The sequence below is a fragment of the Aspergillus japonicus genome, assembly GCF_003184785.1.
Source record: "Aspergillus japonicus CBS 114.51 unplaced genomic scaffold BO86scaffold_10, whole genome shotgun sequence".
Taxonomy (NCBI): domain Eukaryota; kingdom Fungi; phylum Ascomycota; class Eurotiomycetes; order Eurotiales; family Aspergillaceae; genus Aspergillus; species Aspergillus japonicus.
Genome location: NW_020291647.1, coordinates 240,465 through 256,194, shown reverse-complemented (window position 1 = coordinate 256,194; position 15,730 = coordinate 240,465). Strand labels below are relative to the sequence as shown.

Genomic DNA, 15,730 nt, shown 5'->3' with positions numbered 1-15,730 from the left:
TGCCGGGTATCTGTGCCGCTCGACGCCGACGTCGGAACCTTGCCTCCAATGACAGCGCGATAGTCAATTGATCTCAGGGCGAACAAGTCACATAGCTTAGACCCAGCCGTGATCTGTGAGAGCACAATTGGTGCCAATTTGACTTAGAAATCGTGGCCTCGCGTTTCGATCTGTGGTCTGGGCCAAAGCCATCTCCAGATACTAACTAGTCCTTTATCTGTGGATCTTCCGGAGTTGTGCCCGGGGTCCGTTGAAAAAGAGTCATCAAGTGCTTTTCTCCGCTCACTTTAAAGCTCCGCAACCGCCTCCCCAAAATAACCTTAATAGTCTTTGGTCATCGTGCAGCACAGGATTGACTGAGTGTTCTCTACCTCATTATCTTCACATTGTTTGCGGATCACTTCACGATGCGATCTTTCCAGGTTGCCCATCGTCGGGCGTTACTACAAAGCTTCGTTGCCCCTGGGGCCTCTCAAAACTCCGCACTGAGTCAATTATGGAAGAGATGCTTCAGCGCAACACCAACTGCTGCTTCCAGATTAGCCGGCCTTGATCCTTCCAAGCTTACAGTCACCAAGACGAGCACGCCCAAAGAGTTGACGGCTGCCAAGGACCTTGTCTTCGGAAAGACCTTCACTGGTATGGACATTCTGCATTGGCAACGACTGACACGGTTCGTTTCTGATTTCCGCTAACGTTCTCTCGCCCTTAGATCACATGCTTTCGATTGAATGGACAGCGGCTGATGGCTGGCACACCCCTCAGATCGTTCCGTACCAGAACCTGAGCCTCGATCCCTCAGCCTGTGTGCTTCACTATGCATTCGAGTGCTTCGAAGGTATGAAGGCATACAAAGACAACAAAGGCCAGATCCGGCTGTTCCGCCCGAACAAGAATATGGCGCGTTTGAACAAGTCGTCTTCCAGAATTGCGTTGCCCACCTTCGACGGCGAGGCTCTGACCAAACTGATCGGAGAATTTGTGAAATTGGACAGCAGATTCATCCCCGAGTTAGCGCGATTACAATTCCTCGATTAGCAACTCTTAGTCATGGCTAACCCTTGCTCTCCTAGTGCTCGAGGATACTCGCTATACCTGCGTCCCACGATGATCGGCACTCAAAAGACTCTTGGTGTCGGACCCCCAGGTTCCGCCCTTCTATTCGTGATCGCAAGCCCTGTCGGCCCTTACTACCCTACCGGCTTCAAGGCTATTTCTCTTGAGGCCACCGACTATGCAGTCCGCGCTTGGCCCGGTGGTGTGGGAGACAAGAAGCTAGGTGCGAATTACGCTCCTTGTGTTCTGCCTCAACTCGAAGCTGCCTCTCGGGGCTTCCAGCAGAACCTTTGGCTCTTTGGAGAAGAGGAATATATCACTGAAGTTGGCACAATGAATCTTTTCGTCGCAATGAAGAACAAGGAAACTGGTCAGAAGGAGCTGGTGACAGCACCATTAGATGGCACAATTCTTGAAGGTGTCACTAGAGATTCGGTGTTGGCTCTGGCAAGGGAAAGATTGGTGCCAAAGGGGTGGGCCGTCGCAGAGCGCAAAGTCAGGATGACCGAGCTTGCTGAAGCAGCCCAGGAGGGAAGGCTCATTGAGGTCTTTGGAGCCGGAACCGCAGCTATTGTGAGCCCTGTACGAAAGATCAGCTACAAGGGTGAGCTTGTCGACTGCGGTCTGAAGGAAAACGAGGAGGCTGGGGAAATCGCTTTGCAAATGAAGAACTGGATTGAGGGTATTCAGTATGGTGACGAGGAGCATCCGTGGAGGTGAGAATTCTTCTACCGACTTGAATACGGTTTTTGCAAGACTGCTAACGATTTTCACAGCTACGTCCTATAGAGTCAGATTTAAAGGATAGGAGTTGATATGCTTTATACTATCATTACATGCGCGTGTGTGTGCGTGTGTGTCTTTGTCGTCTCTCATGGACGTATCAAAACGTTTGTTTGGATCTCATCAAGGGGCGTTGTAAGGCTAATGGCGGTTCTGATGGACTAAGAACACAAGAACAACAATATGTCATGGTCAATTCCCGAGCGCTACCTGAGGCTAGGACGGTGGAAACTCATCTTTTCAGAGCTCCTGAAAGACCGTGGTTCTGTTCCGGACGGAGATTTCGCTGTATACCAGTTTCAAAGGCGCCGTGCCGGGGCCAAACGCACGGCAAGCATAGCCACAGAGCCATCATGTTCAAGTCTAAGCAAACAAACTGAGATAAAGCTGAACGGTGACGCTAGGTCTCAGGAGATAGAAAAAGTCCCACATTGACATTCTAGCGACCGCACACTGGATAATTGAGGCCAGCATATAACGAGCACAGTAGCATTTAGGTGATGTCACCCTACTGGAAGCCTTCCATCGGGATGTTTTGCAGGGCATAAATAGAAACTCCACATAAAAGATGGAACTTACATTGGACCGGATGAGAACTGTTTCCAAAGGGTATGCTTGTCATCTCGTCGCTAGCCAACTGAGATTCAGGCTTCTGTAGCATTCTTGGAGCAAACAGAACACGTGGTTTGTTGAGTTACCATAGAAGATCTCGAAGACCCCATCACCGATGAATCATTCCAACACATGCTGGCGTGCCATCAACTAGGGAAGTAAACTCACTCACTGACTGATACAGGTAGAATTTGTAATACGCACAGCTCACGGCCCCACCGAGCCGCTATCCATTTTGAACCCTTTCACAGTTCACACCCTGTCCTGCGCGAATTTCACCTCGGAAGGTCGCGCTGTCCAGACCCGGCTCCGATCTTGTAAGTGGTCTATGATTTATAATAATCCCTCCATGAATGTCCGAAAGCAGCGCCAACTAAGTTCCAAACCAACTCAGGGCTCCTTGACCATCTTAGTTTCCGAGCCCGGAGCCCATGTTTATGCGAGCAAACCAACCAGCACGTTGACATCTTGACCCCCACCAGGCAACCATGGCCAGTACCCACCTGACAGGTACGTTGGAATTACAGTACAGTACAGTACGTATGCGTATACATACTCAGCCGACACGCACTGCACTGCACGGGCATACTACCCATCCTACCTATTTAGTACAGTGCACTACCTTTTCCCATGTACAGTACCTTGGTATGCACAAATGATCGGAGGCGATTCTAAGATACCTTCTACGCCTCAAGAAGATTGCTGTTTCTAAACTTACTGCCTTATAGCTCTCGACTAGACCAGCCAGTACGTTATCGTATGGATGCCTAGAGCCTACGTAGACTAGACAGTGACTCCATCAAAAAGTCAGCACTTAGACAAGATTACCAGGCAGCAACGTGCCGGCAGGATCCGTTCCGCGGGCAGTGATTTACAGTACTAGTTGGCCTCCAGTCTACGGAGTATGGAGAACACCTGTCTCAGCTCTTGTAAGTTATGCTGTAATCCACTGTAACTCAAATGTTTGACCTACAGCAATACTAATTGATCCTTAATCACCCTAGAACTCCGTAACTAGCGAGGCAAAGCTGTGTTCAGTCTGCTCTGCCTGCACAGGTGGGGTGAGCGATGTCATGGGTCAAGATGAAACTGGCCCATGCCCGGTGCTTGTTTTCTGGTTGTTTGGATTTGGAGGAGCCGCAACTCTGTTTGTCCACCTCACATCCCGCTTGACAACCGCCCGCTGCTGGTGCGCCCCCCCCCCACCTCCCTCTGGCCCCCCCGGGTCCTGCCATTGGCATGGTTCCACTTCTCCAACTTCAGCTCGGTTCTGACTTGGATCTCTTTGGCGCATGGTTCGGATGAGTCGGTAGATACGCTACTCCGTATCGGCCTTTCGAATAGCCGTCCTACCGAGACCATTTCTTTTGAAGCGACAAAGGGGGGAAATCGAGCCGAAGAAAAAGAAATTTAAAATGAGATGAAAACGGAAGGGGGAGAAAAGCATGCCATACAATCATATTCCCTGCTGAACGTACTCATGCTAAAAGAACTGGCTCAGTTATTGGTTGATTACGACTGAAATCATAGATGAAGCTTCTTATCAAGAAGCCACCACGGGTGGCCTTACGGCAGCGGGGGAATGAGGAGAAGAATGAAGGAGGAAGACTACGACGTAACTTACTGCTTGAGATAGTTACGGAGTAAGTTACTATCATTCACGCCTCAGTCACGGACTTACCGCATGTTATTTATGTGACTGGTCTCAGCTATACAACCATCGGAGTTCGGGCTGAGATCTGCCTATCATACCGTGTGTCATGGTCTGTAACAATCTCAATTACAAATTACAGTACAGTACAGTATATTGTTCATACACGGGTATCTCATACAACAACCACCTGAGCTGGAACCCAAACTGGAACCTTACCTAAGTACAGCATCAGGACTACCCTTTTTGGCTAGCTTAATCTCCCTCACAAAGGCGATGTAATACTCCGCAACAGTCACAGGCTAATGCATGTGCGGTTCGAAAGTCTGAACTTTAGCGTTTGTTTTTCAATTCTATTTTCATATTTTCCCTTGAAAATAACACGCTACATCATTTTGTTGAGTCATAACTGTGCTACCATGGTACTGACTGGACTTGGAAGATTGAGTGTTGTAGCACACTTATATGGTATACGATACTGAGTGATACCTGTATCACCTAGACCATCGGCCTTTCGGTCAGGCCGAGTCCAACAATTGGTGATGATTCATAGATCATTATTAATCAATCAATATTAGGCCCGTGTCGAAAGGCCTTCCACAACATAACGCTAAGATTGCTAGTCACCAGCTAGTCAGCTGCCCTGAAACTCAGGGCATGATTCTTAAGATGATTATACCCACGCACCACCAATTCAATGCACTTTATTGAGGCTCTAGCCTCTGCATTAGTCGCCCACGAGTCGAGTGACTAGACGCGTTGGTGATAATCACTGTGGGTGTCGTGGGCCTTTGGAGCGCTAACTTATCATCCCATAGTACCCATACTGATCCGCTGGACCCCATAGTACGTAGCTCGTTTCTGTCAACTGAACTTCTCTCCCCACTGCCGGTGGCTTTTTCCGGGGCTCACCTGTGGTGGCCCATCTACAAGAGTGCTTACCGATACCACCCCCTGATTGAGGTCGTCAATCGCAACTCATCTCTCCTCGACATAGTCATGGTAGGGGAGAGATCACACTCCTCTGTATATATGTATAAAATGATGGATACGCCGGTCAGAGTACCCCACAGCCTCACAAGACTCTATGACGGGTCTCCTGGCGATTGCCTGTTGGCGTATGCAGCATGCCAGTGGTCTAGGGCAGATCAAGGGCCCAATCAGCGAGTTAAGCTATCCCGAGTGCTGAATTCATGCGACGCAAATTGGTTGCGCACGTTTTGGGCTCATCGACATGTGGTAACATTGAGGCGCCGTGATGCTAGGGGACACCTTTTTCTCTGCCCTAGACAGGGATTCAGAACCACGCAGGTGCGGACTAGTGGCCGTCTTTGCTGTGGGGGGGGCTCGTTTGCTTTAGTTCGCGGCGATGGGTCGTATATTCAATCTAGACGGACCTGGTCGGCTCTGCGCATGCATGGCACCAATCAATTCCGCTAGCGCATAAGCTGTGGCATGTACTGTATGTACTAAAAGCAGTTGCTGGGGGGCACTGATCCGCGAGCATTGCCACATGGTCGGGCGGAGTGTACTGTACTGTACAGTACCTAAGTTAGTAAACGAAGTTTGCAATACTATAACTGTGGTTGGAATTTCTAATCATGGGGGCCGTTTTCTGCTATTGCTCGAATCTGGGACTAGTAACGGTGTTAACTTGAACAATGGGGGCGGAAGTCCGGGCAGGCTGATGAGGTTGGAAGTCAATTTCCTTCCACCGTAACTATAGTTCAGCGGTACTGTACAACAATCCAACTTGCCAAATTGGGGCCGGAAACAGTAGTGCCAGTGGCCGTACTAGGTACCCGAGTACATCACTTTCCTACTTCGGTAAGCAACTCGGCCAAACCGAATATCTCCACGGCGCACGTACCGAGTAGTTTGCTTGGTTGAGACATCCTATTGCAGGTACTACAGTAACTACCGCGGGGCTAAAATTTGGAAAACGATGGGTTAAGTGATGTGATCCTATCCCCCGGCATGGGATGACTAAACCGATCGTCGTGTCCGTGAAGGTCTCCCGAGATGTTAGATAGGAATCCACAGGCACTGTTATCTCAATAGGATAGTCTAGAGATAGAGATCCCAGAGCCAATTTCTCACCCGCCGCAAATCATGGTAGGTGGAGGTCCGATAAGAATGGCGCCATCACATGGAATCATGGCTGCTGCACGTGGAGTTCCCGTACAGTACAGCATTCGACTGGGGTGTTTTTGTCTTCACATTCTTCCCGGTTTTGCGGGGCTCTTACTCTTAGTCTTCTCCTAGTTTCTTAGCCACATAGTATCATCAAGTGCTATAAGTGACTCATTATTACTTGCTATGATAAGGATAGGTGTCATTCGAGCAAGAACTAACAGACCTTGATCACGGACATTTGCTATACACTACATACAGTACATTGCAGTGTGGGCAGGTTTTGGTTTTGCTTCAGGCTTGTGTATATGGCTACGAGGTATTGTATGTACTGTACAACCTGGATTGACGAGGCTTGGCCTTACTGAGCGTTCTTGCGTGCATGCATGCCTATGCATCAGGAGAACCCAGGACTGGATAAAGCCTGAAGACTGCTGCACTAAGCCAGTCTGATTCAGCTATCGATAATACAATCGACATGGTTACCGCACCAGCCGATGCGGTGAAATGCAGTGCAGCAGCGTGACACAGTCTCAGATCACGCTGGATGTCTTCTAGAAATACTAGAAGCTTCTATGTGGCACCCACCAAGAGTTTTCTGTGGAAGTCCTTCCTGCTTCTTCAGGTGTTAGAAGAAAAGAAAGCCCGCCCAGCCGTAAGGCACGCCATGGCATGCAAAGATCACAGTAGTCCTATCTACCCATGCATCGACCTATCCTCGTGGCTTGGTAGTGCTACAGTACTGTGTGATTATACGAGCGGTGCCTGCAGCCAATGATTGCTGCATTTGCCCGGATCTAGTGCAGCTGAACCTATTTCAGGAAGTCCGCGGCGCACATTGAGCGGGAGAAGATGGGCACACTCATACGAAAAGGCGTCGCATGGTCTGAAGTCTTTTGGCCGCGGGAGGGGGGGGCGGGGTTGGATAAAAGGGACTTATTTCTATGGCTAGGATATTATCCACGACAACTGAAATATACAGTGTGCTGTACTATGCGTACTCCGCACAGGTTACGGCCAGCATCAGAACTCAAGCAACGTTGAGCCGATAGACGTGTGGCATAATCCCATATTACGAGTTCTGTTACGATCCTGCATGGACGTCCTTTTCAAAGAAGCATTGGCCATGGGGTTCGAGTCAGGCCCGCAATCCTGTCACTGAACAGTCATTCCACAGATGATTCTTAGCCTCTTCAGCCCTACACACTTGTCGAAATCTGGTGGGCTGTGATTGATCTGGTCTAAGGCTCGAGCAACCCCGTTTCAAGCCGGGTGTAAGTCTGCAAGTTTTTGAGCCGCAAGTTTAGCATAGCATGATCAACATGGGCACCTGAGGGCCATGAGGCCCGCCCCACTGAGAATGAATGATGATTTGTTGTCTCGCTAAGTGGCACTTGGGGCTAAAAATGACTCTAGAAACTGGTGCGAGATCATTGGTCCCATTGGGCGTGAGGGGATGTTCTTCCCCTCACTTGCCCCCCCCCCCAAACAAGGGCTTCATCTCCGGCATGACAACTTTGAAGCCCAGTACTAGGACGTAGGCGCTATCTTAATTGAGTAGGACCCTGTACTACGGGCAGTGGCCAGGCTAATTGGATACCAGTACTCCGTAGACTAACCACCTTTAGCTGCAGTAATTCCCTCTCAGAGCATCCCTGCCAATCTTTCACAGAGTGCAATCGCTGCGTAACCGCCCACTGGGGAAACCCTTGAAGTGTTTGGCTTAGTATAGCCAGAGTACAAAGGCAGATTGAAACCAAATGCTAAAGTAGGCAGTGGCACTGTACAGTATATGGGATGATGGCGGTGCACTCGCATTTATGGAACGGGAAGGGAAATGGAAAGCCCTAATCGGATAAGGAGAACGGGGGCCGTTTTTTGCTGCGAGACAGCAAACTTGGCCCAGGGAGGAATGGAAGGGGCTTAGAAACGGAGTGGGCTGTGCTTTGACGCTGAGATATACCCTAGACAACAGCCATGAGATTCTGCGACGGGAAAATTCCAAGGCTCAATTGACATACATTCGAGGATGAATGGCTGCCCTCTCAAAGGGTCAATGATCGCGACCGAGTGAAGCTGATGAAGGAAGTAAGGGAGCACCATATTCCACACAGCGCGCCTCTTTATCTAGACCAGCCATTCGGAGATGGTGAGATCTTTATCCTTAGTGTACTGCCAAGATCAAGGGGTGCAACGTGGTCGAAGTCAAGGCCGTGCACTCAAGGCTCGTGTTCATATCCTGTTGCGGTTGGCTACGGCTCGCGCTCGAAAGATAGGCACCATGCTGGCGGGCACTAGAAGGAGTATTTATCCTGAGTGTGGCAGTTGGGAAATCACCTTGTAGTACTGTGTACCTGCTGGGTAGTGATCAACTTGGCGCCCTGTTCTGGAAAACGCGGTACCCTGTCGCGATTGGGCTTGGGGCTCATCCCTCCTGTGCATCATGCATGGCGGGAAGTCATTTGCAAGCAAGGCAAGGAGACCATGATGCTCCTGATTACTATACATTAAAGCATTAAATGATAAGTAATAAGCCTATGTGACTACAGCATGTATATGAACTTGATAAGTGTTTGCCTCTGACATTAGCGCCAGAGAGATCTCCGAACGGCAGGCAAAACAAGACTGCTATATCTAGGGCATACCTGGAATCAACAAAGAATTTCGTGCGCGGAGCAGGATTTTAGGCTGAGTTAGACCGGCCGAATCTCTGTTCAGTGAAACAAACAGCCATGTGCTCGAACTATCTGGATTCGGTAAACATTTGTTTACGGCAACGAAATCAGAGAGCTAGAGAAGAACTTCCTCGCCTGTTCCGCAAACGTGAAGTTTGGTTCAACTAGAAAAGTCCACAGTTAATAATCTTGTCAAAGTAACAGATAACTTATCACTGACAGGGCCTAGCGAAATACGGTGTAGACACCATACCAGAGTGTAAACTTACCAGCGATACATACCAATAAGACGAGAGCCGACCAAATCATTAATACTCCATACCCAAGTTGCCATTTTTCAGCCCCCCCACCTCCCTTGGGTCCAGATCTTGCAATGTCAAATGTCAATTCAAGCCATGCACGCGAACTGTAGACAACATACTCATCTCCCCACACCTAAGTACTGTAGCACCGATACCTTGTTTCATAGTTTAAGGGGATTGGTCTATATTGGGGCCATTTCTCTACTGATCCCGGTTTCGATTTGTATACATGCCATCGCACTGCCTCTAAGGCCCCCCAGATCCCTTTCGGTGATTGAAATGGTTTCCCGATAGATCCCAAAGGTCGTCTGTCTCATGCCTCTGTATGCACTTGGTATGCGGTAGGTATGCTTGTACCTGTACAGCCATCAATGCGAAGCTTCCCCACAGACATAATTGTGCGAGGACTGATATCCAAGGCAATCTAGCGCTTGGCTGTGCAACAGTCGGGCTTCTGCTCTAACGATCTCGGTTGGTTCGAGTCGAACGCCGAGGTACTGTACCAGTTTGGACAATGCCCACTAGTACAAGTTTCTGCTTTTTTTCTTTTCTATCTCGTTTTTATTGTTCTTCTCTTACTCGTTTTTAAAAGAGCCTCTGGATAAGATATCCGGCTCTTTCAAATACTGAAAATTGAATCATTCACGCCCTCAAACGAATTGCGACAGGCCACAGTCATTTAAGTCAAGTCAAGCCGGGAAAATCACAATTACAGTACTGTGTACAGTATCGTACTTCGTACAGTGTGTACCGTACATATTGTACAATACATAGAAAACAAACGAAAGGCAGACTGCGGACCGAGATCGACCAGGCATCGGGGTCATTCCAATTTCCTCCTCCGAAGGAATGCTGCGGCCGATTGCACTAAGTACGGGGAAGACCGTCTCGTGGATACTGATGATCCACCTCGTAAATGATCGGTATGTGCAATATGGAACCACATGGGTGAGATTGGTGGACAAACCCGAAGTTGGTGTCAGTCTAGCACAGCCTGATATCATGCCTCTCCCTCCATTCCGGTGGTGTCGGCCATCGGGGGTCCGCTCAAACAGCCTCATGGTCTACGAGTAGGATTGCCGCTAACCCACGCCAGCCATTAGTGACGCAGCCCAGCCCTGTACATCGGCGCATCCATTCGGGTAAGGTTCCTTACCAACACATGGTCGAGCCATGCATTCATTCCCTGCGAAAGTGTTTCCCTCCCCCTCCGCGTCTCCCCCAGTCATCTTCCCCCCTCCCCCTCCCCCCCGTCTTCCACGCGTAATAGGTCTAATGGAGAAAGTATAAAAAAAATAAATCCAAGATCGAATTAAAAGATAATCAAATGAGACCGATCCAGAAAATCCCCCCTCCCCATCCTCTTTTTCTAAAAAGAGAAAGAAAAAAGATAAAAAAAAAAAAAAAAAAACATCAAGATGCTGCTAGTCTTACGAGCACGGACTAACACGGTTATCGCAACGGTTCAATCGACTGTCACTGACAGGCTACTTTCATTCGGACCCGGGGCTTAGCAGGCATAAGCTACAGACCTGTTCGCCAGCTGATCGACCCATGGCTTAATTTTGTTTTAAATACTGAATGAATGCCTCCTGCACATTACTCTCGCTTCTTACAAGCAAAAGCTGTGAAACTTCTAAGACCCATTGCTATTACCTGTGCGCAGTACGCAACTATATAGTTGACCTTACACCTCTCCCCCTTCGATTTCCATTGATAGCAACACCACCACGTACTTTGCGCCTGAGATACCGGTAGCTTGGTACATCTCTCTTCCCAATGCCCAGCATGCATCGTTCAGCCAACTACTCCTATCCTCAATCCTCCAGCTCGAGAAGTTCATCGAATCATGCTTCCAGCAGCGCCTTCAGTCCCAATGCCAACCCTAATGAAGATTGGACCAAGATCTCTGATCTTGCGGAGAGGCGGCGGATACAAAATCGAATCGCGCAGAGGAACTATCGTAAGTCACTGGGCTTGGGAGTGGAGTTGGAGAGAACATTGACTAATCACCCTCGCTTGTCTGTAGGAAAGAAGCTAAAGCGTCGCTTGGAAGATCTAGAGAAGAGAGCGGCGACAGCCTCGACGTCGCCTGAACGAGCTCTCGAGAGATCAGAACCACAGAAGGCGGTATCTACAGCCAAGTCCGGTCGTAGCCGACAGAGTCGGGCGTCCAAAGCCAGTCAGAATACCACAACCCACTCGCCCAGTGAACGAGGCTCGTCCTACGACAGTTACTCCACTTCGGATGATCGAGGGTCAATGTTTTCTCACCAATGTACCCGTCAGCTTTCGGCTTCACCACCTCCGGTATTTTCATACCCGTCCTACTCGCATCTAGACCCGTATGGTCACTCGAGCTACGGTCAGCCGCCGTCATATCACTCGATTGGAAGCAGCTACCATGATTTGCCCTACCACAACGAATACAGTACTCACCTCCCTTCGATCCTTCCCGTCGCCATATCAGCCACTGGACCATCCAAAAAGCCTCATTCGTATGCCGATGATGAGATCGTCAGTCCGTTCAGTATGAGCTATGCCTCCATGGCGGGCATTGATCTTTGTCCAACACCACAACAGCTGCCCGAGACCAATATCCCTGTACATACCCCTCTCTCTACACGACACATGTCGGTACTAGAGCTCCAGGGTTAATGGTGCTAATTCTGTCTCTCAGATGCCACCCTTGTCTTCAGCCCATAGCGATGGTCACTCCTCACCGTCGACCCCAGCAGAGCCTTCGCTGGGGACAGGGCCCCTCACGCCCGAGTCGGGCCCGTGCTCTCCCCACATGTATCCTTTCCTATGACCGTGCGACTATTATTTCTTTCCCCTGCTGGGCTTTCTTTATATCCTCTTCCCTTCACCTTCTCGTGGTTACAACCTATAACGACTGCAATGATGTATTATTGGTAACCGGACTTCAAGCGGCTCTACAACTTTTGTTTTCAAATGCTATGTGGTGTTCTCAGGCCTTCTGGTTCTAGAGCCTGCTTGATTGATTGCTTAGACTGGGTCTCGATGGTTTGTCCTTTGGGCGGGTTGCTCGACTAGAGTTCGAGGGGACCATTTAAAGAGTGTCTCTTTTGTTATGACCCTTGGACGCAGATAGAGGCATGGGGTTAGCGGCGTTCTTTGTCACCAGGCGGCCCCCCCCTCTAAGGGCTTTTTTTTTTTTTTTTTTTTTTTTTTTTCGTGAGATTGAATCATAAAGCAGAGCGCAGATAATGATACAAATCAAATAACTTTACTTTAGGGAGCATCCTTTTCAAGGGAGGAAGCCTGAATCTGAGCGCGACAGGACAAAGGGACTGTGTGAGGTAGTTTTCTCTAATCCACTATTCGGGCCAGACCGGTGAAGCAGCTAATTAAATTTACCATAGCTAGTGCGCGCAGTTGCAATTACTAATTAGACTAGCGTACAGTACGTATATCCGTATTGCCCATGAATTGAGGCTGCCACCTAGTCTAGCCTACCTACGTCGGTTAGTTGCTAGGTTAGATATGATTAGTATACCCTAGTAAGATACGTACTGAGTAAGTAAATGAAGTAAGGTACGTACCGTGGACCACAGCTCGAGGGCGGGGGGGGGTGGGAGTTGTGGGGTCTTGCAGCCTTCCGCCAGATGGTTACTTGGCTCACATGTATGATTGGCTGGCTCGTCTGTACCCTTTCAGGTTCCATTGTTTCTTTTCAGCCCCTCCGGTGACTGGACCAGGGCACCTACGTACTTATCTACCTAGTACAGTACACTACGGGTATAAGTCACGTACTACTACCTCGAAAAGCCTAGAGCCCGCGGGCACTGAGCACTTTGCCTTATTCGGTAAGGCGTACCTGCCATCGGCGGCTCATCGGTCGGCCGCTCCGTGCCTTCCATTTTTGGTAAATCATCATTGTCGCCCGCCCGCAGTATTTCCACAACATTTGCTTTGTATCCTGCCAGTTAGACAGATTGACTGTCGTAGTTATCTCAAGTCAAGTCGGAAGAGCGTGAAGCAGCAGCAACTTACTCGGTACAATACCCATCTGAGAGATTTACCCTCAATGGGGCCCAACATTCAGCGGCAACCGTACATGATTGTGGGAGGGGGAGGGGGGCTGAATACAGCCAGCCCCCCTTCAATCTCGCCGCGAGCCAGAAAAGGCCTTGATATTAGGTTAAGGTGATCGCAAGGCCTTCCACTTTTGGGGCCGAGTGGTTTGCCTGGTCTGGATATTTCACCAACCGGAATGCAACCTTTGCAGGGGTTTCTTGAATCGAGCCCAAAGACTCAGACTCGACCGCCAATCGCTGTTGGCCAATCCCTTTCCATTGATTCGGAGACAGCGAGAGGCTTCGAGGCGGCTCTCTCTTGATCACAAAGACTTAAGGACGCTGGAGCCTTGGAGGTGAACCCGAAAGATCCTAAGTAACCCACCACCACAACCACCCACTGCAGCCGCTCAGCGCCTGGGCCAGAATCAAGCCCGGGCAACCGTGCCGCTCCCGATGATCCCCTCCCTTCTCCCCTTTGTCCCCCAGCAAGATCGAAACGGCAATGGTGGAATTCGAACGGGAACCCAAAAAATCAAAATAAAAAAGACAAAAAAAAGAAAGTAAGAAAAAACAAACAACCACTCATACCACCTATCTGTACGACTGACTGATGTTGCTTTTCATTTCATGCCAGGAGGCTCTGCTCAAGTCGCCAAAGTGACGTATGCCACACAACTGCTGGCATGCTGCTGCTGCGCCTCCACACACCCTGGCAAGATGTGGTACGAATTATGTTAGCATCGACAGATCTGGGGGTTCCAAATCACTTTCATGCACACCCTCACCCTCAACAGGTGGCAGCTGACTCGTACCCAGGCTTATTCACGGGTTTCGTCTCAAGTGTGCAGTTTGGATCGGTGTTCAGGTCTGTATCGGCTGAAGACAGTCTGGATAAACAATCCATGATGTTTTATCGTATTCCAAATATTAGCCCCGGGCCATTCGCTTCAGATGGTAAGCGTACTCGGAATTAAAGCATATCACCGACTTCCAAAATCGGGCTATACCACGAATCGCACAAGGGTTATTTTTGGTCGCAGTCAAGGCAAGTTACGCTTGTGACGATGTTTTCCTTTCTGGAACACGCACAATTGCTATTCCCGCGAGTGAAAATACCAGAAACTGGGCCTTGTCGGGCAACACAAATTGCGACGTATTCAACTCCTTTCCATGATTTTTATGATACCCACTTATCTTGAGAACATTACTTTTCTCGTCCCTTTCACCATCGGCTGCAGCATGGAGCTTACCTTGATTCCAGGCCGCGGATTATGAATCAAGATTGGTTCTACTCTATCAGAGAGTAAACCTCTTACTCCTTTCCTCAGTAAAAGTGACAGCCCTAGTCCGCTAGATGCGACCATGTAAGCCCATCCAAATTCTCGGGACTAAGTCAGGACCCGTTACAGGTGAGAACTCTTCCGGACCAATTTGTCCATACACTCTCCGGCACCCTCGAGGTAACTCTCTCGTCGCGATATCGTGCAACACGCCGTGGAGATACAGCTCACCGGCACCAACAAGGATAGCCGTCTCCCGGCGCGGCTGAGACTATGATTGAGTTACGAGTTATTTCAACGTTGCAACGATCCCAGATGCCCCGGCACCGGGTTACATGGAACTTTGGCGATTCAGAGGACAGAGACGCATCCTTGCCTCTGAAAGGGCTCCCCTCACTCGGTCGGAGCTCGTATAGACGAACAGCCATCAGGCCACGCTAATGTGAGACCCCAGTAGCATGGCGTGCAAATTCATGAAGCATGATGAATGGAAGAAATGCAGAGAAAGTCCGAAAAAAGACAGATAGGAAAAAGACGAAAAGAAATGAAAACGATAAAAACCAACGCGGCTCAACCAAAGATTTGTCGGTCATAGCCCACGGCAGACGAACGGTGAAATCCGACCTCGTCTATGCCGGAGATAGTAAGTTAGCGGAGGTAACGCACGAACCCCGTGCGTCATATCGGCAAGCACATGAAGACGTGAAGATGTCTGGAGGATTGGACAGTTGGCCGCCTAAGAATTATGCAGTTGATCGAGGTACTCTCATGCACACAACCAGACTCCTGCCACCGGTGACAGTTGAAAAGAACACAAATGAGGACCCGAGAAAGTAATGCTTACCGAGGATTTCAACGTTGCCAATATCATCATCATCATCACCTTAATTCTTCCGATGCCTGAAGATTACGGTCGGTGCAATCAAATGTATGTATCCGAGCCACCCACTGCCTGTTGCCTGTTCTTAATTTATGGACCACGTGCGAAGCGGCCCCTCCGCTAGAAGATACGGCCTTAGAACACCGACTTGTCAGGTCTGTGGCTTTCTGGTGGTGGACTCCTCAGTAAAAGTAGGCAGGTGTCCATTTCCACCACTCCCAAAGTATAGTGGAGTAATTAGCTAATGATAGATATGGTTAAGCTACTTCTGCCGTTCAGTTCTCTCTACATTTGTTCTTCACAGTTTTTATTTTT

General features: G+C 49.3%; 3 protein-coding genes across 3 annotated transcripts; all 3 read left to right on the top strand.

Moving 5' to 3' along the window:
* Positions 1-407: 407 nt before the first annotated feature.
* BO86DRAFT_377296 (branched-chain amino acid aminotransferase, cytosolic) lies at positions 408-1,845 on the top strand (the record flags this gene model as incomplete). Its single annotated transcript, XM_025670582.1, has 4 exons — positions 408-639; positions 713-1,010; positions 1,074-1,772; positions 1,833-1,845. The coding sequence occupies 4 exons, from the start codon at positions 408-410 to the stop codon at positions 1,843-1,845; spliced, it is 1,242 nt and encodes a 413-aa protein (XP_025529970.1).
* Positions 1,846-2,407: 562 nt separating this feature from the next.
* BO86DRAFT_377295 (uncharacterized protein) lies at positions 2,408-4,325 on the top strand (the record flags this gene model as incomplete). The annotated part of the gene is made up of 10 exons (XM_025670581.1): positions 2,408-2,448; positions 2,516-2,523; positions 2,640-2,768; positions 2,934-2,961; positions 3,090-3,096; positions 3,180-3,198; positions 3,283-3,380; positions 3,456-3,640; positions 4,088-4,094; positions 4,245-4,325. 10 exons carry the CDS (start codon positions 2,408-2,410, stop codon positions 4,323-4,325), a joined length of 603 nt encoding a protein of 200 aa, XP_025529969.1.
* Positions 4,326-10,764: 6,439 nt separating this feature from the next.
* BO86DRAFT_387184 (bZIP transcription factor) lies at positions 10,765-12,409 on the top strand. Its single transcript, XM_025671530.1, has 3 exons — positions 10,765-11,175; positions 11,242-11,816; positions 11,893-12,409. The coding sequence occupies exons 1-3, from the start codon at positions 10,992-10,994 to the stop codon at positions 12,022-12,024; spliced, it is 891 nt and encodes a 296-aa protein (XP_025529968.1). The 5' UTR covers positions 10,765-10,991; the 3' UTR covers positions 12,025-12,409.
* Positions 12,410-15,730: the final 3,321 nt, after the last annotated feature.